General features: G+C 44.3%; 1 protein-coding gene across 3 annotated transcripts in view; it reads right to left on the bottom strand.

Annotated features, from left to right (window-relative positions):
• LOC104011386 (3',5'-cyclic-AMP phosphodiesterase 4D) overlaps positions 1-27,632 on the bottom strand; it is a 407,679-nt gene that overhangs the window by 28,977 nt on the left and 351,070 nt on the right. The window contains exon 6 of one of the 3 annotated variants that reach the window (XM_087762403.1): positions 22,396-22,508. In XM_087762403.1, the coding sequence (XP_087618529.1) occupies positions 22,396-22,508 (113 nt within the window). Of the gene's footprint in view, positions 1-22,066; positions 22,295-22,395; positions 22,808-27,632 lie in introns of those variants that run through there. The other 2 variants (XM_087762404.1, XM_087762407.1) reach the window with 2 other exon arrangements.

Below are 27,632 nucleotides of genomic sequence, written 5' to 3'. Positions count from 1 at the left end.
AGTTGCCAGCTGGGGTTAAACCACGACAGGTTGCTCTTTTTTTTAAATATAATTTCAAGTGTGTGCAAAGGCACGTGGATTTCACCAATATTAGTGAGGGTTTCATCCTTTTATTCATCTGTCATATTGACACTCATGATTTACCAGGAGAACCTACAGATGCCTGTGAACCACTGTAGAGCATACAGGCTGGACCTATGGAATACAAGACATTCAAGGAAAGCTCATTTTTCCTGAGATCCAGTATAGGGCTTCTGATATACAGAAAAACATTACTGACAGGGACAAGGAAGAGAATTATGTTCTGAACAGTCTACGAGAAACCTTGATCATCTGAAATAAAGTATCCGTGTTCCTTTCTTGCTCTTGTTAGTAAGCAAAGATTCCTGAAGGTTCAGTCAACAGGAAAGTAAGATGGCAACGTTTCAGGCTTGAGGAAAAGGATAGGAAGAAGGCTGAAGGGCCACTTTGTTGATTCAGTTGCAGTACTTTTGAACTGTCCCACAGGAGATTTACAATCTTGGTCTTTCCTTCTACAGGTCATTAATGGATAATACAGGAGCTCCAGCAGAAATGTGTTTAGCTTTGAAGGCAGAACACTGCTTTTTAACTCTCAACCCTCTGGATTGACTATGAAGCTGCACTAGGAACCTCCAAAGAGATGTCTGAGCATCAATCCTGAATACAAGTGTGCTGGATGTAGTGCATACTGTCTAGTAAGTGGTAAAAAGTAAAACAAAGAAGACAGCTAAACCCATCACCGATTTTAGTTTTCAAGGTCTTATGTGTTACAAACAGGAATAGATAGCCTGAACATATAAGCCAAATGAGAAAATATCAAAAGAACATTTTTAGGCTGACCTCCACACACCAGAGAACAGCAATAATCACCCATGTCAAATCCAGCTCTACTGGTCACAAACACAAGACTGTTTTCACAGCATTAGCCATCTTCATCTGGCATTTATGCTGGTGTGAGCCCTAGCAGAAAGCCTCCCCACAAAATGGAAAGTCTGCTCAATGCAGAATGGTCTTTGCTGCTGTGGTCATTCATCCAGCAAACAAGGGCATGTGGATGGACTCAGCTGAGCCAAAAACCAGAACTAGTCTGGAGGAAGAAGTAGCAGGACAGCTAGGGACAAGGAAACTACACTGAATCAACCAGCCTCACCAAACTTCTCCAAGTTCCACCTAAGACTCCCTGACTGGAAGGAGAGAAAATGTAGAACTTAAAAAAAAAAAAAAAAATTTCAAATACGAGGAGTTGTTCCAGCTGCAGCAATCAGCCACCACACACTAAGTGAGCAGCAGGGGTGGAGACAAAGTTGGGTTTTACACTGATATCAAGAAGAGATGAACTCCACTGGTGGCTAAGAACTGATGGCTGTAATTGGAACAAATCCCTAACTCTTCTGAAGGAGTCTTAGATTTAAGGATCGTAACTATAGCATAATTATGCTGCTTTAAAAAGGCTTTCTTGGCAGCCTGCTTGTCATAATTACATTCATTAAACACAGTGGAATAGCCTAAACTATACAATTTTAGAGATCTTTTTATTTGGGAAATTATATATAATTCTCATGCATCAAATACGAGTATTTTATGTTGCTGGACAGACTGAGATGACAAAGTCCTTCTGAATTATTTTAGGAAAAATGCGTAGTAAAACCCAGCAGCTGAGTTGTTTAATAAAGGCTCCTTTATTCATTAAAAAAAAAAAAAATGACTTTCTGGTAAAATACATAAATCAGCGTTTGTATTTACTGCCCTCTAGCGATAATATAAGCATTAGCATATATATATATAAGCATTCCTTTATATGAATATAAAGGAACACAGACTTTTTTAGACAAGAAATTATGTTCCGAGTACAGGGGGACGATCACCTCCCTGGTCCTGCTGGCCATGCTATTTCTGATACAAGCCAGGATGCCATTGGCCTTCTTGGCCACCTGAGCACACAGAATCATGAGCACACATAGAATCATAAACACATCTGACAAAGTTTTTCTCCTTTTCCTAACTCATATCTAGTTAACATTTTCCTAGTTAACACTGGCAGCCACGTCTGACACATAGTAGGTAAAAAATACGAGTAAAAAATTCCAGCTTGCCACCAGTAAAAAGCAGGAATACTGCACTTACTGCTTGATCACCCCATAGATCTCATGCAAATATCAGGTTGTTACTCACAAACAATTTAAGGATATCTATAAAGAAAAACTTTTGCAGTTATCCCCTCCTTTTGCCCTTTATGAGGTTTTTTTTTCCCCCAACATGAGTGCTAATTTGGGCTAAGAAATAGGTCTGTAATAAGAGGAATATAAAATGCAGAACCATATAACTTAATAATATAACTTATTTATATTTTTTATATATATATGTGTATATATATGCACCCTGCAAGTAAATAACCTACCCCATAAATATCTACTGTGGCATAGCCACAAAAGAGGTTTGTACCTACATTATGCACTTTTGCAGACTGCTATGTCTAACAAATATGCAAAGAAGAGCGATTCCTAAACTCTCAGAGCTGTGATGGCATACTCACCCTAAGGCTGATGCAGCTATACCAGCAAAAACTGAGCTTTACGGGTATTGCCTATTTTATGCAGAAAACTGGCTTGCTATGTAGGGACAAAAAATAGCTTCACTGGTATGGCTGGATTCGTCTTACTTCTCCTGTAATGTGACATTCTTATTTTAATGAGGTGTTCCTACTGTAGACCTGGCCAAGCACATGCTTTAACAGTTCATCAGAAATCTTGTTGAATGGTAGCCATTTCATACTAAAAGAAATGAGTTTTTTAATCATCTTTTTTAAAGCTACAGTCATGCTTAACATACATACTGTTCTTGTGAAAAAGCAAAAATTAAATATTACTTTTTTTCTAATTCTAATATATATGAAAACCAAATATGAACCAAACTTATCTCCTATCCTTTAAATACTATCGCTCAGTTTTAAAAAAAAAGACAGAAGGTAAAGGCCATCCTACGAAAACAAGCAATGATGGTACAGACAAAAGCAGAGAATTGTGGACTGTGAAGTAGCACTAACACTGCAACAAGCTTAGTATGGCTCTGATATAAACATGCCTTAGCAAGTGCCTGTAAATCATCCATAGCAGATACCAATATACCAACAGACTGCAAGTTGTTTCATGCAATTTTGTTGGTTCAGGCTCCAGTTCTTATTAAACCATGGCTTTTGTACTTGTAACTAAAGTGCATGTGATAGTGTCATTGTTCTTTCAAGGAAAAAACTCAGCAAGAGTTATTCACCAACAAATATTCATTCCATTCTGTCCTTCATACCTTTCATTTGATTATGTATTTAGATTACATGCTCTAAATATATGTAGATTAAAAAAAAAAATCTATCCATCCAGAACAGGACAAATAACCAGTCTCATCCATTACACCCTTGTCTCACGCGTACATGGAAGCACACAAAACTGTAATGCTTCTTTTTTGTCAAAGTGTCCTGGTTTCGGCTGGGATAGAGTTAATTTTCTTCCTAGTAGCTGGTATAGTGCTGTGTTTTGGATTTAGGATGAGAATAATGTTGATAACACACTGATGCTTTAGTTGTTGCTAAGTAGTGCTTACACTGGTCAAGGACTTTTCAGCTTCCCATGCTCTGCCCAGTGCACAAGAAGCTGGGAGAGGGCACAGCCAGGACAGCTGACCCAGACTGGCCAAAGGGCTATTCCATACCATATGGTGTCATGCTCAGCATATAAACTGGGGGGAGTTGGCCGGGGGGCAGCGATCGCTGCTCGGGGACAGGCTGGACATCCGTCAGCAGGTAATGAGCAATTGCATTGTGCATCACTTGTTTTGTATATTCTTTTATGATTATTATTTTTTTTCTTTCTCTGCTGTTTTATTAAACTGTCTTTATCTCAACCCGTGGGTTTTACTTTTTTTTTCCTGATTCTCTCCCCCATCCCACTGTGTGGTGCTTAGTTGCTGACTGGGGTTAAACCATGACGGTCCTTTTTGGCACCCAACGTGGGGCTTGAAGGTTGAGATAATGACAGATCTGACCAGAGCATGTTAAAACAAATTTGTTATAAGCATTCATTATATTAGTTTAGTAATCGCTGGTCACAATGTTGATTTACTTGTTCTCAGAGTTGTGGTATTTGCTCGGAGAGTTGTGTTATGTAACACCTTACTTGCCATATATACTGTTTGTCAGTATTTATGTGCTGTTTATCACCTCTGGGAAATGAACTAAGGTTGTCACTTTGCTGTACGTTGTAACACTGGCTTATGGTATGATAAAATTATTGGTCATGAGATCAATCTGTTATTTGTACTCAGCATTGCCCTCACCCCTGTACTTCGGGAGCCATCTATCGGAAATTATTAGTAATTACACTTTTTACATTTTCTCCTTGGAGAGACAGCCTACGGGGGAGACACCTTCCTCCATCTTCCCCTTCTTATCCAGGCTAATTACAATAGCTCTTGAGAATTTTGAATATCCTTGGGATGTTCAAACCAGCATGTTCCTATTGCTATGTCTCCTGAATGTGTGTCAGGTCTTGCTTAGGGTTAAACAACTATTTAAGAATCCAGCACTGTGGCTACTCCAACCCCCGCAACAAGCATCGCGGCTACTCAAACCCCAGCGACCGGCATTGCGGTTACTCCAACCCCTGCGACAGGCACTGTGGCTACTCAAACCCCAGCGAGAGGCACTGTGGCTACTCAAACCCTGGTGACAGGCACTGCAGCTGAACCAGGGAACCAACCTGTGCCGGTATCAGTCACCCCTATACACAAGAAGAAATCTTGGAAGCGAAAGTCAGCTCGTTTAGAAAGGGATGATGAAAAAGCAGGGCCATCACAAGGAGAGGAGGAGGAAGACCTCGTAAACAAGATGGAAACCACCCAATCCCTATCCCTGAGTGAGCTGTGAGATATGCGAAAATATTTCAGTCGTCGTCCAGGCGAGCACATTGTCACCTGGCTGCTCCGATGCTGGGATAACAGGGCCAGTAGCCTGGAATTAGAGGGTAAAGAAGCCAAACAGCTAGGATCCCTTTCTAGAGAAGGGGACATTGACAAAGCGATTGGAAAAGGGGCACAAGCCTTCAGCCTCTGGAGGCGACTCCTGTCAGGCGTGAAGGAAAGGCATCCATTCAAGGAAGATGTTATATGTCACCCAGGCAAGTGGACCACCATGGAGAGAGGTATCCAGTATCTGAGGGAATTAGCTGTGCTGGAGGTGATTTATAATGACCTGGACAATGAGCAGTTATCCAAAGATCCAGACGAAGTCCAGTGCATGCGACCCATGTGGCGGAAGTTGGTACGGAGCGCACCAGCACCATCTGCCAATCCATAGGCAATACTGACCTGGAAAGATGAAATGGATGAAGCAGCTAGCCAGCTCTGGGAATAAGAAGAAAGTCCCTCTTCCTCCCTTGTCTCGGCTGTGGAGAAACTGTCCTGGGAGGTCCAGCAACTCAAAGAGGATAGGTCCTATTCTCCACCTGTACGGACCAGTATCTCAGCTATTAGGAGTAAGCGTTCTTCTGCTCAAGAGGGAGGATATAGAGGGTACACACCACGGGCCACCCTATGGTTTTTCCTGCATGACCACGGAGAGGACATGAGGAAGTGGGATGGAAAATCTACCTCGACCCTAGAGGCACGGGTGAGTTGCAAGGAAAAACAATCACAAAAGGGGGTTCTTCCAGGAAAACTGCTGCTCCAGTTTCCAGTGAGCAGTTCCCCAGACAGGGTAGAAGGGCTGATCTTACTCCTGATTATAACGAAGGAACTCCTGCCTCGTATTTACAAGAAGTGAGTAACGAATGCTGTGACCAGGACTAGAGGGGCCCTGCCTCCAGCCAGGTGGAGGAAAGGGACAATTGGGTGTACCGGACTGTGTGGATTCGATGGCCTGGCACATCAGACCCACAGGAGTATAAGGCTTTAGTAGACAGCGGTGCACAGTGTACCTTAATGCCATCAAGCTATGAAGGGGCAGAACCCATCTGTATTTCTGGAGTGACAGGGGGATCCCAAGAGATGACTGTATTGGAGGCCGAAGTAAGCTTAACCGGGAAGGAGTGGCAGAAGCACCCCATTGTGACTGGCCCAGAGGCTCCGTGCATCCTTGGCATAGACTACCTCAGGAGAGGGTATTTCAAGGACCCAAAAGGGTACTGGTGGGCTTTTGGTATAGCTGCCTTGGAGACGGAGGAAATTAAACAGCTGTCTACCCTGCCCGGTCTCTTGAAGGACCCTTCTGTTGTGGGGTTGCTGAGGGTCAAAGAACAACAGGTGCCAATCGCTACCACAATGGTGCACCGGCGGCAATATCGCTGATTCCCATCCATAAGCTGATTCGTCGACTGGAGAGCCAAGGAGTGATCAGCAAGACTCGCTCACCCTTGAACAGTCCCATACGGCCAGTGCAAAAGTCTAATGGAGAGTGGAGACTAACAGTAGATTATCAGGGCCTGAATGAAGTCACGCTGCCACTGATTGCTGCCATGCCGAACATACTAGAACTTCAATACAAATTGGACTCAAAAGCAGCCAAGTGGTATGCCACAACTGATATTGCTAATGCATTTTTCTCAATCCCTTTGGCAGCAGAGTGCAGGCCACAGTTTGCTTTCACTTGGAGGGGGGTCCAGTACACCTGGAATCGACTGCCCCAGGGGTGGAAACACAGCCCCACCATTTGCCATGGACTGATCCAGACTGCACTGGAACAGGGTGGGGCTCCGGAACACCTGCAATACATTGATGACATCATCGTGTGGGGCAGCACAGCAGAAGAGGTTTATGAGAAAGGGAAGGAAATAGTCCAAATCCTTCTGGAGGCCGGCTTTGCCATAAAACAAAGTAAGGTCAAGGGACCTGCACAGGAGATCCAGTTCTTAGGAATAAATGGCAAGATGGACGTCGTCAGATCCCAATGGATGTAATCAGCAAAATAACAGCCATGTCTCCACCAACCAGAAAAAAGGAAGCACAAGCTTTCTTGGGTGTTGTGGGGTTTTGGAGAATGCATATTCCAAATTACAGTCTGATCGCAAGCCCTCTGTCAAGTGATCCAGAAGAAGAACGATTTCAAATGGGGCCCTGAGCAACGACAAGGCTTTGAACAAATTAAACAGGAGATAGTTCATGCAGTGGCCCTTGGGCCAGTCCGGGCAGGACAAGATGTAAAAAATGTGCTCTACAACACAGCTGGGGAGAACGGCCCTACCTGGAGTCTCTGGCAGAAAGTACCAGGAGAGACTCGAGGTCAACCCCTAGGGTTTTGGAGTCGGGGATACAGAGGATCCAAGGCCCACTATACTCCAACTGAAAAAGAGAGATTGGCAGCATATGAAGTTGTTTGCGTCGCTTCACAAGTGGTTGGTACTGAAGCACAGCTCCTCCTGGCACCCCGACTGCCAGTGCTGGGCTGGATGTTCAAAGGGAGGGTCCCCTGTACACATCATGCAACTGATGCTACATGGAGTAAGTGGGTCGCACTCATCACCCAACGGGCCCGAATAGGAAACCCCAGTCGCCCAGGAATCTTGGAAGTGATCATGGACTGGCCAGAAGGCAAAGATTTCGGAATATCACCAGAGGAGGAGGTGATGCGTGCTGAGGAGGCCCCACTGTATAATAAACTACCAGAAAACGAGGAGCAATATGCCCTGTTCACTGATAGGTCCTGTCGTCTTGTGGGGAAGCATCGGAGGTGGAAAGCTGCTGTATGGAATCCTGTACAAGTTGCAGAAACTACTGAAGGAGAAGGTGAATTGAGTCAGTTTGCAGAAGTGAAAGCCATCCAGCTGGCTTTGGATATTGCTGAACAAGAAAAGTGGACATCTCAGCGGACATTTTAGAGGGATGGCCCACAGACTAAGGGAATGATATCTGTGTGTATGTATAACAAAAGACAGGAAAAGTGGTGGTGATTAATTGGAATGTATTGGAAAGTATAAGGCCTGGGCATGGCGTATATGGTATGGAATAAGGGGTGGATACTGTCCTGGTTTCATCTGGGATAGAGTTAATTTTCTTCCTAGTAGCTGGTATAGTGCTGTGTTTTGGATTTAGGATGAGAATAATGGTGATTGATAACACACTGATGCTTTAGTTGTTGCTAAGTAGTGTTTATACTAGTCAAGGACTTTTCACCATTTAACAAAGCTACATGCATCAGCAAAGGCAAGAGACCATCACCAGGCAGGATGCAGGGTGAAAACACAGATTGGGGAACAGATAGATTTGTGTAGAGCGTGTTATTTCACAACAGCCAAGGCACTTTGGAAGGAACCAAAAAAAAAGAAAACAAAAACAAACCCTAGATGACTCCTCCTTCAAGAGCAATTAAGGTGCAGTTTCATACAACACACTATTCAAATGACAGGGTGTAAGCAAGATCTGAGACCAACACCTGTCCTCTCAGCCTCCACTTAGGTCTGTCAGGCAACTTCAGTTTTCTACAACCAGGACATTTTTCAAGCTCTGATAAGAATTGCAAGAACAAAACAAAACCCCCTCTGTACATCAGTATGCTTTTATTTATACTGAAAGGGTTAAAGTCAAGAGAGACAAAGCCACTGCATCAAAATGCCTCCTGAAAGAATTAAAGCCTAGGGGCAAGGAGGATATTGTAAATATCTTAGTGTCCTGGTTTCAGCTGGGATAGAGTTAGTTTTCTTCTTAGTAGCTGGTAGAGCGCTGTGTTTTGGATTTAGGATGAGAATAATGTTGATAGCAACAACTGAAACATCAGCGTGTTAAGTAGTGCTTACACTAAGTCAAGGACTTTTCAGCTTCCCATGCTCTGCCAGGTGCATAAGAAGCTGGGAGAGGGCACAGCCAGGACAGCTGACCCAGACTGGCCAAAGGGCTATTCCATACCATATGACATCACGCTCAGTATATAAGCTGGGGGAAGAAGAAGGAAGGGGGGGACACGTTTGGAGTGATGGCGTTTGTCTTCCCAAGTAACCGTTACGCGTGATGGAGCCCTGCTTTCCTGAGGATGGCTGAACACCTGCCTGCCGATGGGAAGGAGTGAATGAATTCCTTGCTTTGCTTTGCTTGCATGCGCGGCTTTTGCTTTACCCATTAAACTGTCTTTATCTCAACCCATGAGTTTTCTCACTTTTACTCTTCTGATTCTCTCCCCCATCCCACCGGGGGGGGAGTGAGCGAGCGGCTGTGTGGTGCTTAGTTGCTGGCTGGGGTTAAACCAAGACACTTAGTCACTTAACTAAACAAAAGAAAGGCCTTTGTGATTTAGAGAGTAGTTAGAATGGTTGTAAGATAAGGGGGCTCAGGGATAATCCCATCTCAGACAACTGGGCCTTGGGAGAACAAATGCACCAAAGATAAGGAAGTTGCAAGGGGATGACAACAGCAGCCTTGAAGGACATGGTCCCAGAACTGAAGCAAAGGTCAGTCAGCGAACACAGTGAAGAAGACTACAAGCCTTCATCTGAAGACCCCGACGACCACCCAAAGACCACCACGGGAGATGACTGCACATGCGGACCGTACATTTGCATATGTTAATAAGTTCCAGGAAATCTCATGTTTATGTAAATGAATTCTCAGAAATCGTGTATGAATTTATAGTATATAATCTCTGAAAGTCTACCAAATCAGTGGAACACTCATGGTGGAGAATCCCCAGTGCTGCCCAGCGCTGCAATAAAATGCCTGCTTAATAACACTCTGTTGTTATTGAGTTTCATTACATCGGTTTCCTTACCCAGCCGCACCTGGCTTCCCACCTCAGGAAAAGCAAGGGGGTTCGGAGAACACCAATCTTTGTATCAGTATAGTGCTATGTTTTGGATTTAGGATGACAATAATGTTGATAACACACTGATGTTGGCCACAACAAGATCAAATAGTCTGGCTTAAATATGTTAATACCTGCTTGAACAGATCCTTTTCAATCATGTAAACTAATTCAGTTAAAAACCACACATCATTATATCTATCAAACAATACTCCTGGCCTTATGTATCTTGGGAATATGACTGATACAACAGAATGGTTACGAAGTTGCAGTTAACTGTATACATTTCCTGTAAGACCCAGTTGTTTATTCCAGAATAAAATGAATGCTGACTTTGTTTTGATTTCTTCATATGACTTTGGAAAATCTGCTTGTAAATTTCTTCAAAAAGACAAACTTCAGGCAAAAAGAAAATGCCACTGGTTAGTATAGGGTGCTTATGAATACAGGCAGACAAAAGCTACCATTAACACATGTTAAATTAGTGAAGGAGAATGATGGAGGAGCTTGAAAACCAGCCTGGACTAGTGCACATTAAAGTAATTGATGCCTCATTAACATTTTTCCAACATCTAGTGTTGATGCAAGTAGATTGCATTCTGATGTTCAGAAAACCTGCTAATAACTGATCTTTCTAGCTGAAAAACTAACTTACACGTGAATGTATGCAGTGAGGAGTGCAGGGAAGTCCTGCCACTGAGCTGTGCATGCAGACGCTAGCTGGACAGCACAGCTGAACACGTGAAAGCAGTAGCAAGATACTCTGAAGTATATTTCCAGCCAGTCAACGACTTGGACTGCCACAAACATATCTTAACCACTCCACCTCAGTTCCCCAACTTGTGAAACAGAAATACTTCTGATCTATAAATTGAGTGATGTGAATGTCATGGCATATCATTGTAGCATAGCATAGGCAATTTTTTTAAAAACATAACTCAGTACAAGTAGATGAAAAAAGGACCTTAAAGATCTGTGTTGTTTCACAGGCGAAAAGCTAACTCAGATATTGATGTTATGTATTTTATATTCTGGGCTGTTTTAAATATATCCATAAGCTACTTCCATACTTTTTGTACAAATTAGAAACTATCCTTGACCAGGAAAGATGAGCTATTACTATGCAAAACTACATATGTATATTAATTGCAACTCTGATATTTCTTATCTATAATAAAAGATCCAAATCAATCAAATTTAACTGGAGGGTCTGCTTCCAGTTTAACTTTCCTTTGTCCTTTTGCTTTCCCTCCCCAAAAAAAGCCAACAGCAAAAATGCATAAATAAGCCAGCAGCCTTTCCCCTAGCAATTACGAGCACAGGGTTTAGTTAAACATTGTCTTGCTGAGCAATCTTATAGAAGTATTCAGTCAGCTCAATTTCATTAGCTGATCATATATTAGTGGCTTACAACTTAATTAATAGAAGTAGTAAGCTGTTTAAATTTTATTTGTAGATAATCTCGTAAACAGGCCCTGCACATCAGCTTGATTCAGTGTTGCTCCGCTGCTTGTGATTTACAGCAGACACTATTGCCTATGCAGCTCCATTTCAACACCTGGAGTGAGCAAGCAGAGCCAATGACAGACAGAACTTCCACTAGCACTGCAGTGTCTCCCTTGGCTGGAGATTCAGATAAAAGCAGCAGTCCCCATCACAGCACAGCTCTGCCACCAGGCATATAACTGGGCAGCCACAGGGAAGCTGCAGCTGAACTGCTCAGAGGTGAAACCCAGCTCAACAGGCGGGTGCTGGCCACCACGTTGCTCACATAGTTTCAAGGCAGGATGAGTAGCATCGCTTTCCATCATGCCTTAGCTTGCCTACATTCAGTTTTGCAGCTACACAGGGGACTGGCTGCAAGTTAACTAGAACTGGGATCAGTTTCTATTGAGATATGCTCTATTAAAAAAAAAAAAATCAGAACAGGACATATCCATCTGTAATACACTTAATTCTATGGCAAGTCTCCTAAACATGGAAAGTTTTGGCAGATGATACCAAACCCCTTACTAACATAACTGAGAGAGGAGAACAGTTTTTTAGTGCAGTTTCTTTATGAGGCAGAGTCTGAACTGACATTTCAGCAAACACCACATTCATTGTACCAAAACTTTATACAATAACAGAAGCTGCCTTTTATTGGAAACACAAAAATTAAAAAAAAAAAAAAAAAGAAAAAAAGAAAAGAATGGCCAGTTCTTCTCTCTGAAATGCTTCATATCTTACAGTCTAACCTTGATTACAGCAGCATGCTACTATGAACACAGTGCAGGAGTTCTTGGCTCTAAATACTGTCACAAGGAGCCACAAGTAGCTAGATACTTATCATGCCTTTCAGTAGCCATGAATTCCACCTTTATTATTAAGCAAAGAGCTATGAAGTACTCATGTCCGTGAAGCCTTTTCCAAGTAAAACCTTTGAAACATTCAGTGTTTTTTGTAAATGCCATTAAAAGGCACACTGATGTTTGTATTTTAACTTTAAATAATTAAATTGCTGAAAAATACTTCATAATTTTCAAATCCTCTATTATGGTGGTTGAAAGTAAAGTTATTTTCCCACATCAAGTCCTAGTTATTTACTCCATAACATTTTCTCTATATTATTCTGTGCCATTACACTAAAAGGAAAGAATCTTTCATACTGTAGCATTTCCTATAATTAAAGAGGCTACAAAAAGGGCTGGTTGTGTTCTGGTATGGACCGTTTGCTTATATTTATGGAAAAAATTATCAAGTTATTAGTGACTGGAAAGCTACGCAATCCTAGAAGAAGCTAAAAAGCTAAAAAGATTTAAATCCTAGCAACCCTCAGAGATGCATCATTCCTCATATGTAGCTCTTACATTCAAGACTTTTTAAGAAGCAGAGAATATGAAATGCAGAAATCAATTAGGTTTTTTTCTAAAATTTAAAGTACAGACTGAATCTGTAAGATTAAGTGTTCCTGGCTTGTTTTGGAGCCTTGAAATGCTATCTTCTTTGTATTTACCATTATGGGTCAAATCTAGGTTCCTTTCAGCTGGCACAGAACAGGATAGTCTGTGTGGTGTACTTTGGTTTGAGAAGAGCCCTGACAAACAGCGGAAAGGGCTCACCCCACCATCTAATTAGGAGGTTTCCAAAACACAAATGCCTGCTCGTCATGGCCCAAGGAGGCGAACGTTTGCTGTTCTGTACCCACACAAGGAGAAGGGGCTGCTCAGAACTCAGACCTTGAGCCTCACCCACCACGTTTGCTTCTTTCTCAGCAACAGACCTACACCTCTATCATGCCACCAAAGCCCCCACTTACTACCCCTGCAGAACAACAGGGCATTTCATGATTTTTCTCATTTGACACCAACCTGACAGCCCCTATGGAAGCAGCATACATTTGCACAGAAGAGATTCAGCCACTACTGAACTGGCACCACTACTCCATCCACTTGTTTCTGAGAGGATGGAAGTGTTCATAAATGATAAGGAGGGGTTGGTGCAAGCCATCTGCACGAGAGCAAGTTTCACCCGTTATCTCACTGCAGCATGTCCTTGCGCAATACAGCCAACAAAGTGCTATCTATCTCCTTGCTATATATATACATACCTCACTCATCACTGCAGTTACCCAAGGGCAAGTCTGCTGTTCTCCAGAAACATGAGTAGTCTTACATGGGAGCAAGTAAGGTTGTGCACAAGGAAAAGCACTCCAGCTCAGAGGTCCTAAAATGATTTTGGGCTGGCTTCAGCTCAAAAAGGAATGTGCCTGGGAAGGAAGCCCTTCCTTACCTCCACAGTCCTCTTTTCCTTTTCTCTTGTTATGAAGTACAATAAAATTGGGGATCCAGCACATACATATATTAATTCAAATTCAGGCTCCCCAGCTCACCACTTTATCAGTATCCCTTCACTCTGTCACTGTACAAATTTAAATCCTTAATGAATAAAAAGTTTCCTGATGCTACACTCAAGCTTTTTCTTGCAAACAGCTGCCCCTTACTTAATTGTAATCTCCATCAGAAGCAACACTCTAAAGAGCTAAACAAATCCTCAGATTTTCCTAGAAAGATCTGGGAACATAAGTGCAATGGCATTGCCAGACATTACCTAAGAGGACTGTCACACAACAAACCCCATCAAGTTTTTCACTTGGATATCCATGCTCTTTAAATCTGAGAAGCAGAACAGAGATGCTGCCTGCTTTGCAACAATTTAGTCATGATAACAACATTTATTTTCTACTGTTGTTTCCAGTGCATATTTTTCATGTGCAATAGCTAAAACCCAAGAGAATGACTGATGTTTAAATCCTCTTAAATGAATATGACAACATTATCCTTTCCCTTAATCGGAAACAGGTCACTAATCGGTGGCTATGACAGAAGAGGATACAATTTTACCCTGGCTGAGCTTCCACATTTGGAAAAAGTATCACAAAAAATTATGCTCCTACATATGAAATGTAATTTCTGAAGACAAGCTCCTAACCATGTGACGAACCTGTCACCAAAGTTGGCAGCAACAATTCAAAAAAGACAATGCTAAAAACTAGTCTGTTAATAAAAGACCGAGCCAGTGGCATGAGCCATTTTTATTAGTTCTAGACTCAGCTTATCTAGGCTCCTACAAAGTTACCAACCACCACAGCACTTAAGCTTTTCCACAGAATAAGACAAAGATAAAACAGATGAATGGACTAAGTCCGGAGTCGGAGCCTGTCATGAGCTCCATATATTCTGGGCATGTAAGGAGAAATGGGGAAACCGAGCTGCTGTCAGCCTGCGGGAACAAGATGCTGCTTCTCCATTCAGTGGCCGGTGCCTGTGAAGAGCTGCCAAGAGGCAGGCATCTTCTGGCTCCGTTCCTCTTGCCCCAGTGAGGGTCACGCAGGAATATGGGCAGACAGGGCATTCCTCTACCCCTGGGAAAACCCAGCAGCAGTAAAACAATACTTCTATTTAAAACATGTTAGGGAATTTATACACAGGCCATTATTTGAACTAAGTAATTAGTTTAGCCTCACTCTTTCCCCAGATATTACGTTAGTCAGCTCCTCGTTGCCTGTGTGAGCCTTTTAATGCTGTAGAGGAAAACACTTTTTAGCAGCAGGAAAATGTGATTATAAAACAGCTCAAATTGGCAAGGGACTTCAGAAGGAAATGTAAAAGAAAAGTAACCGAGCAGATTTCAAGTTGTCTTTGTTTCCTTCAAGTGTAATTTTAATTTACATTAAATGCTTACAGGTAGGAAATAATACTTTTTTTAAATCAAGTATCATTAGGATTATTGTCTGAGCATAAGTAATGGGTGACAAGTACAGGACCATAAACATAAACCAAGATCCCACTAACATTTGCACCGAGTGTTACATTAGCATAGTCTTAGGAAGTTAGACGGTAGATAACATTGATGCTTTGGGCATCTTCACAGGACTCAAAAATCTCAGAAGGGTTTCTGAATAGTAACTAGCACTGTAACTGTAACTAGTAACTGTCTGTAAATAGACACTGCCTTAATCTGTGAGCATTTGCACATACTGGTACACAAGCTGGAAAACTATAAGATAGTTTATACTTAAAAAGTAGTTTCATAGTTAACATGGTCAAACTAAATCACAGAATCATAGAATCATAGAGTTATATAGGTTGGAAAAGACCCTTAAGATCATCGAGTCCAACTGTTAACCTAACACTAACAAGTCCACCACTAAACCATGTCCCTAAGCACTACATCTACCCATCTTTTAAATACCTCTAGGGATGGGGACTCAACCACTTCCCTGGGCAGCCTGTTCCAGTGCCTGACTACCCTTTCAGTGAAGAAGTTTTTCCTAATATCCAACCTAAACCTCCCCTGGCACAACTTGAGGCCGTTTCCTCTTGTCCTATTGCTTGTTACTAGGGAGAAGAGACCGACCCCCACCTCGCTACAACCTCCTTTCAGGTAGTTGTAGAGAGCCATAAGGTCTCCCCTCAGCCTCCTTTTCCCCAGACTAAACAACCCCAGCTCCCTCAGCCACTCCTCATAGGACTTGTGCTCTAGACCCTTCACCAGCTTCATTGCTCTTCTTTGGACACACTCCAGCACCTCAATGTCCTTCTTGTAGTGAGGGGCTCAAAACTGAACACAGTATTAGAGGTGCTGCCTCACCAGTGCCGAGTACAGGGGGACGATTGCTTCCATAGTCCTGCTGGCCACACTATTCCTGATACAAGCCAGGATGCCATTGGCCTTCTTGGCCACCTGGGCACACTGCTGGCTCGTATTCAGCCAGCTGTCAACCAACACCCCCAGGTCCTTCTCTGCCAGGCAGCTTTCCAGCCACTCTTCCCCAAGCCTGTAGCATTGCATGGGTTTGTGTTGACCCAAGTGCAGGACCCAGCCAGTAAAGGATGGAGATTCTTCTTAGCCCTCCTTTTGTTGCTAATGTATTTGTAGAAACATTTGTTATTGTCTTTTACAGCAGTAGCCAGATTAAGTTCCAGCTGGGCTTTGGCCCTTCTAATTTTCTCCCTGCATAACCTCAGGACATCTTTGTAGTCCTCCTGAGTTGCCTGCCCCTTCTTCCAAAGGTCATAAACTCTTTTTTTTTTTCCTGAGTTCCAGTCAAAGCTCTCTGTTCAGCCAGGCGGGTCTTCTCCCCTGCCGGCTCGTCTTTCGACGCATGGGGATGGCCTGCTCCTGCTCCTCTAAGATTTCCTTCTTGAAGAATGTATGTCCAGCCTTCCTGGACTCCTTTGCCCTTCGGGACTGCCTCTCAAGGGACTCTATCAACCAGGCTCCTGAATAGGTCAAAGGCTGCCCTCTGGAAGTCCAAGGTAGCAGTTCTGCTGACCCCCCTCCTTACTTCTCTGTGAATCGAAAACTCTATCATTTTATGATCACTGTGCCCAAGATGGCCTCCAACTGTCACATCACCCACCAGGCCTTCTCTGTTCACAAAAAACAGGTCCAGTGGGGTGCCTTCCCTAGTTGGCTCACTCACCAGCTGTGTCAGGAAGTTATATCTTCCACACACTCCAGGAACCTAATGAAACCTAAATCTTCTTAGCTTTGATACCTAAAAAAGCTTCCTGGAGAACAGACATTCACATAAGTTTATAGTGGGAAAGAAATCCCCAATGACCTTTTCCACACTCTTGTTCATTACCAGTTATCAGTAAATCCTGCAAAAATGCTGTCATCTGCAGTAAACTTAAAACCGAAACAGAAGCAACATGAATTGAAACTTTTCCATGTCTAAATTCAGATACTCAGACACACAAAAGCAACACACTAGAGATGTTTGTAAAATCACAATTACAGAAGTGAAAAAGACACTTTTGCATATCGGTTTCATTGTAAGTATTTCTCCACGTTTGACTAATCTACAATTAGTGCTGTCTAGCAGAAAGTGGTTGCTACATCTTTATTATTGGCATTCTTCATTTATTTATTGTCTGTAACAGAATATCTCTAAGTCCAGATTCAGAATCAGGGACTTAAGCTAGGTACTGCAAAACCACATCTCCCAGAGAATTTAAAATCTATGAATTTTTGCTTTTATCTTGTTTGGTAGAGAAATAAGAGGGGGTTATTCATAAAAAAAAAGAGCAAATTATTTTAAAAAATAGAGAACCCTCACTCTGTAACCCAGAAATTTTAAAAAGATCATTTGCTTGTACAAGCGTATCAAAGCGTACCTGTGTCTGAAGTTAGAAAGCACAATCAGCAAGCTAGTACCCACATAAAAACTATGGTTTTCGACACATATATTACTCACAATTCAGTTTAGCAGAAACTGATATGGGTTAGCATCTCTGGAAATCAGAACAGTTAAATAGAGGCATCTAAATATGCCTTAGGATCCTATCTTTGGTGACCCAAATTGGTCAATTATTTCCTAAAATAAATTTATTTCTGTTCAAATAAGCATCACACAGAAAAACACAATAGAGCCACAGTCCACTGAAGTTAGCCAATATTAACAGCACTGTATTGGGTCTGGCAGGGAGGGAGTTAACTTTCCCCATAGCAGCCCTCATAGTGCTGTGTTTTGTATTGGTAGCTAGAAAGGCTTTGATAACACACCAGTGTTTTGGCTACTGCTGAGCAGTGCTCCCACAGCATCAAGGCTGTCTCTCCAACATCCCCCCCTCACCCCCAAAGGCCAGTAGGCTGGGGGTGGGCAAGATCTTGGGAGGGGACATAGACAGGACAGCTGACCCAAACTGACCAAAGGGATACTCCATACCATATGATGTCTGCTCAGCAATAAAAGCTAAAAGAAAGGAGGAGGAAGGGGGGGCATTCCTTATTACGGTGTTTGTCTTCCAGAGCAACCGCTGTGCATACTGAGGCCCTACTTCCCAGGAAGTGGCTGGACATCGCCCGCTGATGGGAAGCAGAGAATAAATCTTTTGTTTTCTTTTGCTTCCGCATGTGGCCATTGCTTTTTCATTATTAAATTGCCTTTATCTTGACCCATGAGTTCTTTTCCATCTTATTTTCTCCCCCCCTGTCCTGCTGAGGAGGGGGGTGATAGAGTGGCTTGGTGGGCACCTAACGGCCAGCCAAGGTCAACCCACCACAAGCACATAGTATAGAAAATCAGAAATAGGTCTCCAAAAATGAAAGACATTTTAGTCTATTTTCCAAATTTAAGGTGCTGCTTATTTGTTTTCTAGTTTTGGAGCCATTGAAGATTTTACAGGTTTTCTGCACAAGTAATGAGGACAAGAAACTTCCTTTGCTTTTTATAAATAAAGCTGGGATTCTCTTGTTAGTACCCAGTTCCAGAAGCTGGTAATTTAAGAAAACACCAAGTACTGTAAGAATCATAACAACATAATGACAACTGACAATACTTTTAAATATTATGTCCTTTTGAAATTGGATCTATTTACGAACTACGTCTATGGGTGCATCACAGATCTATCCATCAGTTACTTCATGTGCAATGCCTTCAGGCACTTGGAAATCTGCTTATCACAGGGATGTCTGGGAAATGGGACATCTTCTGGATATTACAGTCATCCTGGTATAACTTCGGCAGCCAAGCATCATGGCTGGCTTCCTACAGAGCCAACCTAGAGCACATTTTCAAAGTTTTTGGGGTTACACTTACTGCCACAACATACCAGGGCTCATCCGGAGACTGTGGAGTACACACCGTGCCTACTGTTTCAAGCAATTTTAAGCAGGGAGAAGAGAAGAAGGATCTTTTTGTATACATGCATCATCCCACTTTCAGTCATCCAAAGCTGTGAGCTGACACATCACAGACTACTACGAATTGAGCACGAGGGGCATCTAAACAAAATAAATACCCTTGGACTGGGATTTGCTAATGCAAGTCCTACACAGGCATTACTGACGATAAAGGGATTCAACACAGACGCAATGGTTCAGACTGCCAACTCACGGCACAGGAGAGGGATCAGAGATAAGACTCACTTCCTGGCCTACTTCAGGCATTCAGGACACACAATACTGTTTCTTCCCTGGATTTTTTTCCTCTACTATGGCAGCCTTTGTATGACATGCAAAAACTTTTACCTGGTACAGAGCTCAGTTCTTATGCCACCCCTTATGCACATGTTCACATAAATAAGGAAAACGAACACTGATGAAAATGTTGTTATATACAAAAAAGGGGGGGAAATAAATACGGGAAGTATCTGAGAGTCTGGAATAAAACCTCCAATCAATCATTCTTGCAAGCTAGTTCTTAAAGAAACCCAGAAAAAAGAAAGAGGGAAACACAGCAATAAACCATGTTATATATGAACAACATTCCTTTTCCTGATTTTCTCATCTGATTTTGCAGGACTTACTCTTGGGATAGAGAACTGGGTACTCTTGAATATTCTTGCTGTACTGAAGTCTATGTCCTTAGCCTTGAGCAAAGTTTTTCTGCTTCAGTTTCTCTATAAACTAAAATAGCATCATTTACCTATATGTCTTACAGAGATGTCACAAACAGTTTGCAGTTATATTACAATAGGAGGTGCTGTATAAATGCTGGATACATTTTAATAATCAGGAATAAAATGATTCTTTAGAACAACCTGTTACACACCTAAAAATTAAAATCCCCCTGCAATGAGTTTTCTTACATTATTATATGGGCTTGCTGATTTATATTCAAGATTGTTCACATTATGGTTAATGGCACTGATTAACTTATTTTTTTATTTCTTAAAAAAAAAACAAACCACTGAAAGATGTCACAGAGATTTCTATACAAGGGGGACAGATTTATCAAAAAAAGGAGGAAAAGTTTACCTTAAATGAGTATGACCTGCAAAACTGAACAGTGGCTATTCCTTCCCAGTATAGTAATCCCAGACTCTTTCTAAATACTGCAATATGAAAAAGTAGCAATAAAGTGCTTTAGACACATACATCCATATTTGATAGATCAAGTAGACTGAGGCAATACATTACTGCAATATAAAATTCCAGTTTTGATGTAAAGCTCGACATCATTCTTACTGACCTTCATATTAACTATGACAACTAGGCTTACTGTGTACCCTGCATCAATCCCTTGTCTGCATGATCTTATGCTGGAAACAACAAGATGACAAACTTTTTCTGAATCGCATTTTCCTTTTCATTTAAATAAATACATGTGAAGAATGTTTATTCTGTAATCTATGGCAAACAATTCTTTAACTAGTTCAAACAAATACAAAAAAAACATAGTATCAGATGTAGCACCTTTGAATTTACTTAAAGATGCAAAGCAGTTGTCATGTTTTATTTTAAAAACAGATCCTCTTTTAGTAAAAATTTGAATATGCTTGGCAAAACTTAAGACATTGATTCGCAATTAGTTTTATCTTATTCTAAAACCAGCTTGCCCTCATTGTTCATAAAATATACTACATATCCTATCTGTTTTAGGGAGATAATAAATGAATACTTGAAGAATGTCCAGGATCCTGTGAAACATTGGCTATACAGACATCACAAATCAGGGAACTGATAGGTGTTCAAACTTGTTAGCAAGGAAAGATCAGGCCCTACGTGTTGGTCTGATCTTACTCCCTTTGAAAACAATGTCACTGGATTCAAATAGTGCTAAAACGGACTCCAAAACTCTTGACTTTGTAACTTGCCAGTACGTACGCGATATGCCCTGAATAATTAGATCTTTCAACTGGCAATAAAAACTGAAAACACAGTTCTGAGAATAGGACAATGCCAGGCAGATAACTCTTAAAATGTAGATTTAATTGCTGCTAAGAGTCTCTAAAGACAAGAAAAGCACAAGGGATATTATATTATGGGACTAAACCACACAAGAGTGCGAACACCTCACATCTTACATGCAAGCTGAGTTGAACATGGACTTAAAAACAGTCAATAAGAAATAGTACATATTTGGTAAGGGCAATCAAAGCAAGACAGCAGAACTTTAAAAAGGCATAAGCTGAGTCAAAAAACACTCATTATTTTTTACTTTAAAAAAATCCTAATTGCAACTAAAATGGTAAAAAGGTGCTAAAATCGCAGACATAAGTGTGGCAAACCCAGCCTGTTTATTTGATTTAATTAAAACCTTCTTCTTCTCCTCTCTCATTGTACATGTAGCTCCCCAAATACTCAGAATATCTGTTGATGACAAATATAAAAATAAATTCTGAAGCAAGACAGCAGGCTTATTAATTTGGCTTTAAAAATTAACTCCAGAAACGTAACTACATGTTGTTTGTAAACCAAAATCATGAAAGAAAGCTTACTTATGAATGGAGCATGTGGAAACTCTTGAAACTGCAAAAACACACACACACATAGTTTTCAGTCACAGCAGAGACCAGCACATAGTCCCCGGCTAATTTGCATCCTCAGCTTCCAGGAAGGGAAGGAAGGGCACACTTTGTCTCAGAAACACACCTCTGGATCTAGGTGTCTATCGTGACTATTGCGATGGCACCTCGGTTCTGAACACATTCCTTCATAACAAATTGTGTTATGAGAGCTATTTGCGTTTCTATTTACAAATAAAATTCAGTCTGCAGCACCCATGGAATCAAGAACTACCTTTATCACCTTTTTCATACTACTTTCTACACCATTTTCTAGGAAAGAGCCCTAGTTCAGAATGGGATGCTTATGAAAAGAAAGAGCAACAGAAGGGATTATCGCCAGCAGTCAAAAACAATCTCTTTTTGGTTTAAAATTGAGACACACAAGGAAACAGCATAACTTTCCAAGACCGAATGTCTGCATCACTTTCACAACTTGTCCTGAAATTTAAGAAAACTGAATTTGTATATACCACAAACAAAAGCCTTTCTGTACCCAAATGAGCATGAGACTATTTTCTTTCCGCGGCAAGTTTCTCAGCTCGGTGCTGTTTCATCCAGTGGATACCCTTCTACCCACACCGAGGTGCGTGCCCGGGGAGCTCAGCCCCTGCCGCAAGAGCGACTTTCCTCCGGAGCTCTCCCTCCCCGACGATGCCCTCCTCACGCCAAAGTAAGCCGCGGCGAGGCCGGCTGCAACTGAGGCGATACCGCTTCCCTCCTTCACCGAGGTTGAAGCGCCCCCCGCCCCACACTAGGTGGGAAGAGCCGGGGCGGCAGTGGAGCCGGAGCCGCGGAGGGGAGGTGGCGGCCGCGGGCTCCTACCTTGTTCGAGGCCATTTCGCTGACGGAGTGCCTGGTCCGCAGGGTCTCCAGCTGGTCCAGGCACCAGTCCAGCTCCTCCAGGGTCTCGCTAGCCAGTTTTTGGTAGGCCTCCTCTGCGAAGAGACAGGGAAAAGCGTACTCAGTTCGCAAGCGTTTCACAGGGCTAACGGCGAGCTCCAGCGGGTCCATCCTCCGCTGCCCGGTGCCCACGCATGAGTGCTGCTCCCTCATATCGCCAGCCCGGGCACCGGGCGGCACGGCTCTTTCCCTCCGCGGGGCTGCGCTCCTCCTCGGAGCTACCAGGGCGGCGAGCGGTAGCACTGGCGGGTGGGGAGAAACTTTCCGCCGCCCGTCCTGCCACGCCGGACGGGCTCCCCGCCTGCCTGCCCCGCCTCGCCCCGGGGCCGCGGCCAGCCGTAGCGCCGCCCCCTCACGGGCAGCGCCAAGCTCCGCGGGCACGCAGCGGCCCCGCGGCGGAGCGAGGGCAGACCGGGCCTACCGGCAGCGGGGAGGCACATGCAGGGATGAATCAGCGCGGCCGTCGGCTGCGACCACTGCGCTTCCTGTTTTCGCAGCTCCGCCGGCGGTACGGCTGCTGGCGGGGACCCGCCACCCCCCCCCCCGGTGGTTTCACACACACCCCCACCCCGCCGGGAGCCGCCGCGGAGGGGGGAGCCCCGCAAAACCCGACCCGGAGCCGGCCCCGCCGCGGCCGCCTGCCCGCGGGCACCCCTCGGCCACCCCTCGGCCACACTGAGCGGTCGTCCCCGGTGTCCTCGCTGCTCTCCGGTTTTGCAGCTCGCGGCGTGGAAACAATAATATTTTCTTATCTAACCCACAGAGGTGTCATGAGAATTAATTGGTTCATATGTATAAAGTGTGGGGAAGATGTAAAAATCCGTGTAAGTGCTCGGGATAATGACGCCTAGCCAAAGTGCCAGCTGTTAAAGGAGTGTTCACATACTGCAGTAATATTTGCTCTAACCCAAAAGCCTCTGTGTGTGTACAAAGTATCACATGTTGGCTGTAAGCAAAAAAAGGGCTGCTGAAAGTTTTGGAACTGGACCCAGTAACACAATATGGGAAATGGACCCCAAGGATGGTATGGAAAGTCATGGTTTAATCATAATTGCTATATGTCACATTGGAGCTAACTGTCTTAAAACTTGCAGAAGTTTCACTCACAGAGGGGAAGACATTCTCTTCTTCAATAACTGTCCAACAGCAGGAGATCTGTCAGTATGCAAATAATTTCAGAAAAATAATTGTAGTAAAGATAAGGGCTGGCAACCGGAAGATCACGTGCTGTACGGAAAGAGTTAAGGGTCGACCCTCCCTTGTCTCCGCCCCTTATAACATGACACACCTACTGCTGGGGGTATAAAGCCCGGGTCGGCTGGAGATCTGGTGGGATAATCTTGATGTGTAGTGTTTGTTACACAGTGGTGACCCCGGCGTGATCAGGCAACAGCGATGGAGCCCGTGCAACTCATAAAGGTACTAAAGTCGGTAACGACAAGGGTGCTCAAGAGGGGGTTTGCGGCAAGGCGGCGCCGACCTGCTGCACGTGGTGTGCTGATGGGGCAGGAATCTCCTGGGAACGAAAAGTCAACAAGTTTAGTTTCGGAGGGGACACAGGCTGGCTGGGAAGGAGTGGCCTGTGGGACACAGACGGAACCGTTGTTACTGGGGGCTGAGCCAACGGAGGAAGGGGAGGTGCAGGGAGACTATGGTGCAGCGGGAACAAAGGACTCGGGAAAGGTGTTCCCGATACAAGTGGGGAGTTTAGAGCGGCCGCCCACGGAACCTTCGGCACCTCCTGCACCGGCGGATCTGCCACTTCCTCAATACTCCTGGGGCGAGTTGCAACAATGTGTGGAAAGGGAGCTGACTGATAGGTTGCTGGATTGGGTCCCGGGGGCTGATGTGGGATCCCAGCAGTATCGTGAACTACGTGAAGGAAGATGGCGGGAAGGAGAAAAAGAAGGCAAAACACCTGAGGACGCCCCATTGTATCCCAGTGATCGACGAGTGCTGGACACACAGAGAGCGGAGCGCAGGACATCGAGGGGGGGTGGTAGGGCTCCCCTGGCACTGCCAGTGATACCTGAGCCACCAGAGGGAACCCCTATCCCTGGGGCAATGGGAAATCAAACTGGTATTTCCTCACAGTGGAGGGAGCCTGTACACGATTACCCCATGAGCTCTGATAGCAGTGAGGGCGAAGGGGGTGACGAGGGATCCTCGATTGTTGCTCATCCGCCCCCGCTTCTGAGACGGACTAACGAGGTTTCAAGGGGACTCAAGGCATTGATCAGCCGATTGAGAGGGGTGGTGGCAAATGCGGAAAGTCTTATGCCAGGGGGAATGCCGAAAGAGAGGGCAAACGGGACGGATTGGCAGATGATTGCAAAAAATTGTGTCTTGGAAGGAGTGCGATTCCAGGCCCCTCCGATTCAAGCATTTCCTACCCGAGCAGCCCCAGGTGGAGGATATGAGTGGCAACCGTTAGATGCAAAGTTGGTGAAAGAATTGGTCACAACAGTGAAAAGTCATGGATTAAATTCCCCAGGAACCCAAGTCCTACTAGACTGTGTTTTTGCAACGCCGCTTGCACCTTTTGATATCATTCAGTTGATGCGGGCCGTATTGACCCCCTTGATGATGGTATTGTTTAGGGAGGAGTGGAGGAATTGGTGCACCCAAGTTGTTATCGAGGCGCAACAGGCCAACCATCCCATGGCAGGAGTGACTTTAGAGCAGCTGATGGGTGAAGGGCAGTTCGCAACTCCTCAGGCACAGGCTCAGCGAATGCGGGGGCGCGATTTTGCTGCATCTTCGAAAGCTGCCCAGGAAGCGATACGCATCATCGCGGCTCTTGATAAAAGGGAGCCTCCATGGGTCCAAATACAGCAATCGTTAAGTGAGCACTTCACAAAGTTTTTAGACCGGCTGCAAGCAGTGCTCCAGGTTGCTCGACTTCCTGAGCAGGCTAAGGAGGCGATATTGCTTGACTGTGCACGTACACAAGCAAACCCACAAACTGCAGTGTTGCTAAGACAGTTACCCATAGGGACCACGCTTTCACAGATGATTCGTTACGTGCTGGAACAGGAACAGGCGCAAAGTATGCAACTGGTAGTGGCCGCAGTCCATGCGGCCTGCCGCGGCGCACGACTTATGTGCCGTAAGTGTGGGGGGCAAGGACACATGGTGTGACAATGCCCTTGAAAAATAAACACCCCCGGAACAGGGGAAGGAGAGAGAGACCTATGATGCTGGCGCTGTGGGTGACTAGGCCACAGAGCTCGACAGTGCAAATCGGGGAGTCAGCAAAGGAGACCGGGCTGGGGAAATGAGAAGAGGGGATGGCTGAGGGCCGTGCCATCCCCACCTGCCCCAGTGATCAGCTCAACAGGCCCGACAACAGCAGCGCAATGTATGGCACAGGGAGTCTCTCCTTCCCCGGGACCAGCACAGTCGCCTGCGGTCCCAATGATGCAATATCCAACTCAGCTGCCTTGGGGAGATGGGAGCGCGCAATAGAGGAGGCTGGGGATAGAGCCTCGCCATATGTGGCACTCACCCTAAACATGACCACACGACCAGAAGTAGATATTATAGTTACCCCATGGCTCCCAGAGTTGGGGGGAACACCATGCCTCGTGTTAAGAGCCCTTTTAGATACAGGAGCGGATGTTACAGTAATCCCATCACATCTATGGCCAGATGATTGGCCACTCGAACCGAGAGGTTCGCTGCAAGGCGTGGGAGGCATGCAGACCTCGCATCAAAGCAGGAACCCAATGCAAATTATGTTGAAGGATCCGGAATCCGGACAAGCTAGGGTAGCATGGTGTAACCCCGCCATTGCTGAGTTACCCATTGTCATCTTGGGACGATGTTGCTTGCAGAAGATGAATATAGTGCTGCGTACAAATTTATCATAATGGCCACTGCCTGTGTCCGCCCATTAAAACTCACCTGGTTGACAGATAAACCAGTGTGGGTAGAGCAGTGGCCATTGACAGAGGAAAAGAGGGCGGCTGTTCGACAATTGGTACAACGAGAACTTGACGCAGGACACATCGAACCCTCTACAAGTCCCTGGAACACCCCCATTTTCGTGATAAAGAAAAAATCGGGAGCGTGGTGACTGCTACATGATCTACGCGCAGTTAATGCATGTATACAAGACACGGGTCCGCTACAAGCGGGCCTCCCTTCTCCGGCCATGATTCCACCTGACTATCAAATAGTGGTTATAGATATTAGAGATTGCTTTTTTAGTGTTCCCTTGCATGAAGAAGATAGAGTACGCTTTGCCTTTACTGTTCCTGAGCCTAACAATCAACACCCATGTGCCAGATATCAATGGAAGGTGTTACCCCAGGGCATGAAAAACTCACCAGTCTCGTGTCAAATTGCTGTAGCTGCTGCGATACGCCCTATTTGAGAAAATTTCCCTACGGTCGTCATTTTCCATTACATGGATGACGTGTTATTGGCGTCCAACCAAGAGGAGTTACTGGAAAAGGCACGCGTGCAGCTGATAGTCAGTTTGGAGCGACATGGGTTACACATTGAGCCTCGGAAAACACAGGTAGGGCGTGCAGTAAAGTATTTAGGTACTCAACTGAGGCCACGAAGCGTGACAGCACAATCATTTGAAATTCGGACTACAGTGACAACACTCCATGAGGCACAAAAATTAATTGGACAACTATTGTGGCTTAGAAACTTTATTCCAATATCTGAGGCAGAAATGACTACCTTATATCAACTCCTGAAAGGAGGAGATTCCCCCCTAGCTCCAAGGACTCTTTCAAGAAACCATCAGGAGATTCTTAGGACAATTATGGAGCGAGCCCAGCATTGGGGTCTCGCTCGATTTACACCTGAACAACCGGTCACTGCCCTGATTTACATGACCGATACTGCTGGCCATGGTTTACTAATTCAAAATAATGGTGAAAAAGGCTGGCCTTTTGCTTGGTTGTATCAAGGCAAACCAAAGACGGCTTTAATTTCTTGGCCAACATTATTATCCCAGCTTATTCTCCGCTGTCGGAGGCAAACTCAACACTTAACAGGGAAGGACCCGGAGGTCATCGCATTGCCCTGTTCTTTGGCACAGTGGGAGTTGGTACTTCCACAAGTGGGGCTCCTGCAAGTGGCGATAGCTGAATTTACGGGTCGTATTGAAGGTCTAAGACCACACCCCTGTGGGGAGATAA

The sequence above is a fragment of the Nipponia nippon genome, unplaced genomic scaffold (genome assembly GCF_047370975.1).
Source record: "Nipponia nippon isolate SJK-2023a ecotype South Korea unplaced genomic scaffold, ASM4737097v1 scaffold_26, whole genome shotgun sequence".
Lineage (NCBI taxonomy): Eukaryota > Metazoa > Chordata > Aves > Pelecaniformes > Threskiornithidae > Nipponia > Nipponia nippon.
The sequence above is the reverse complement of the archived record's forward strand: the minus strand, read 5'-3'. Positions and strand labels throughout refer to the sequence as shown.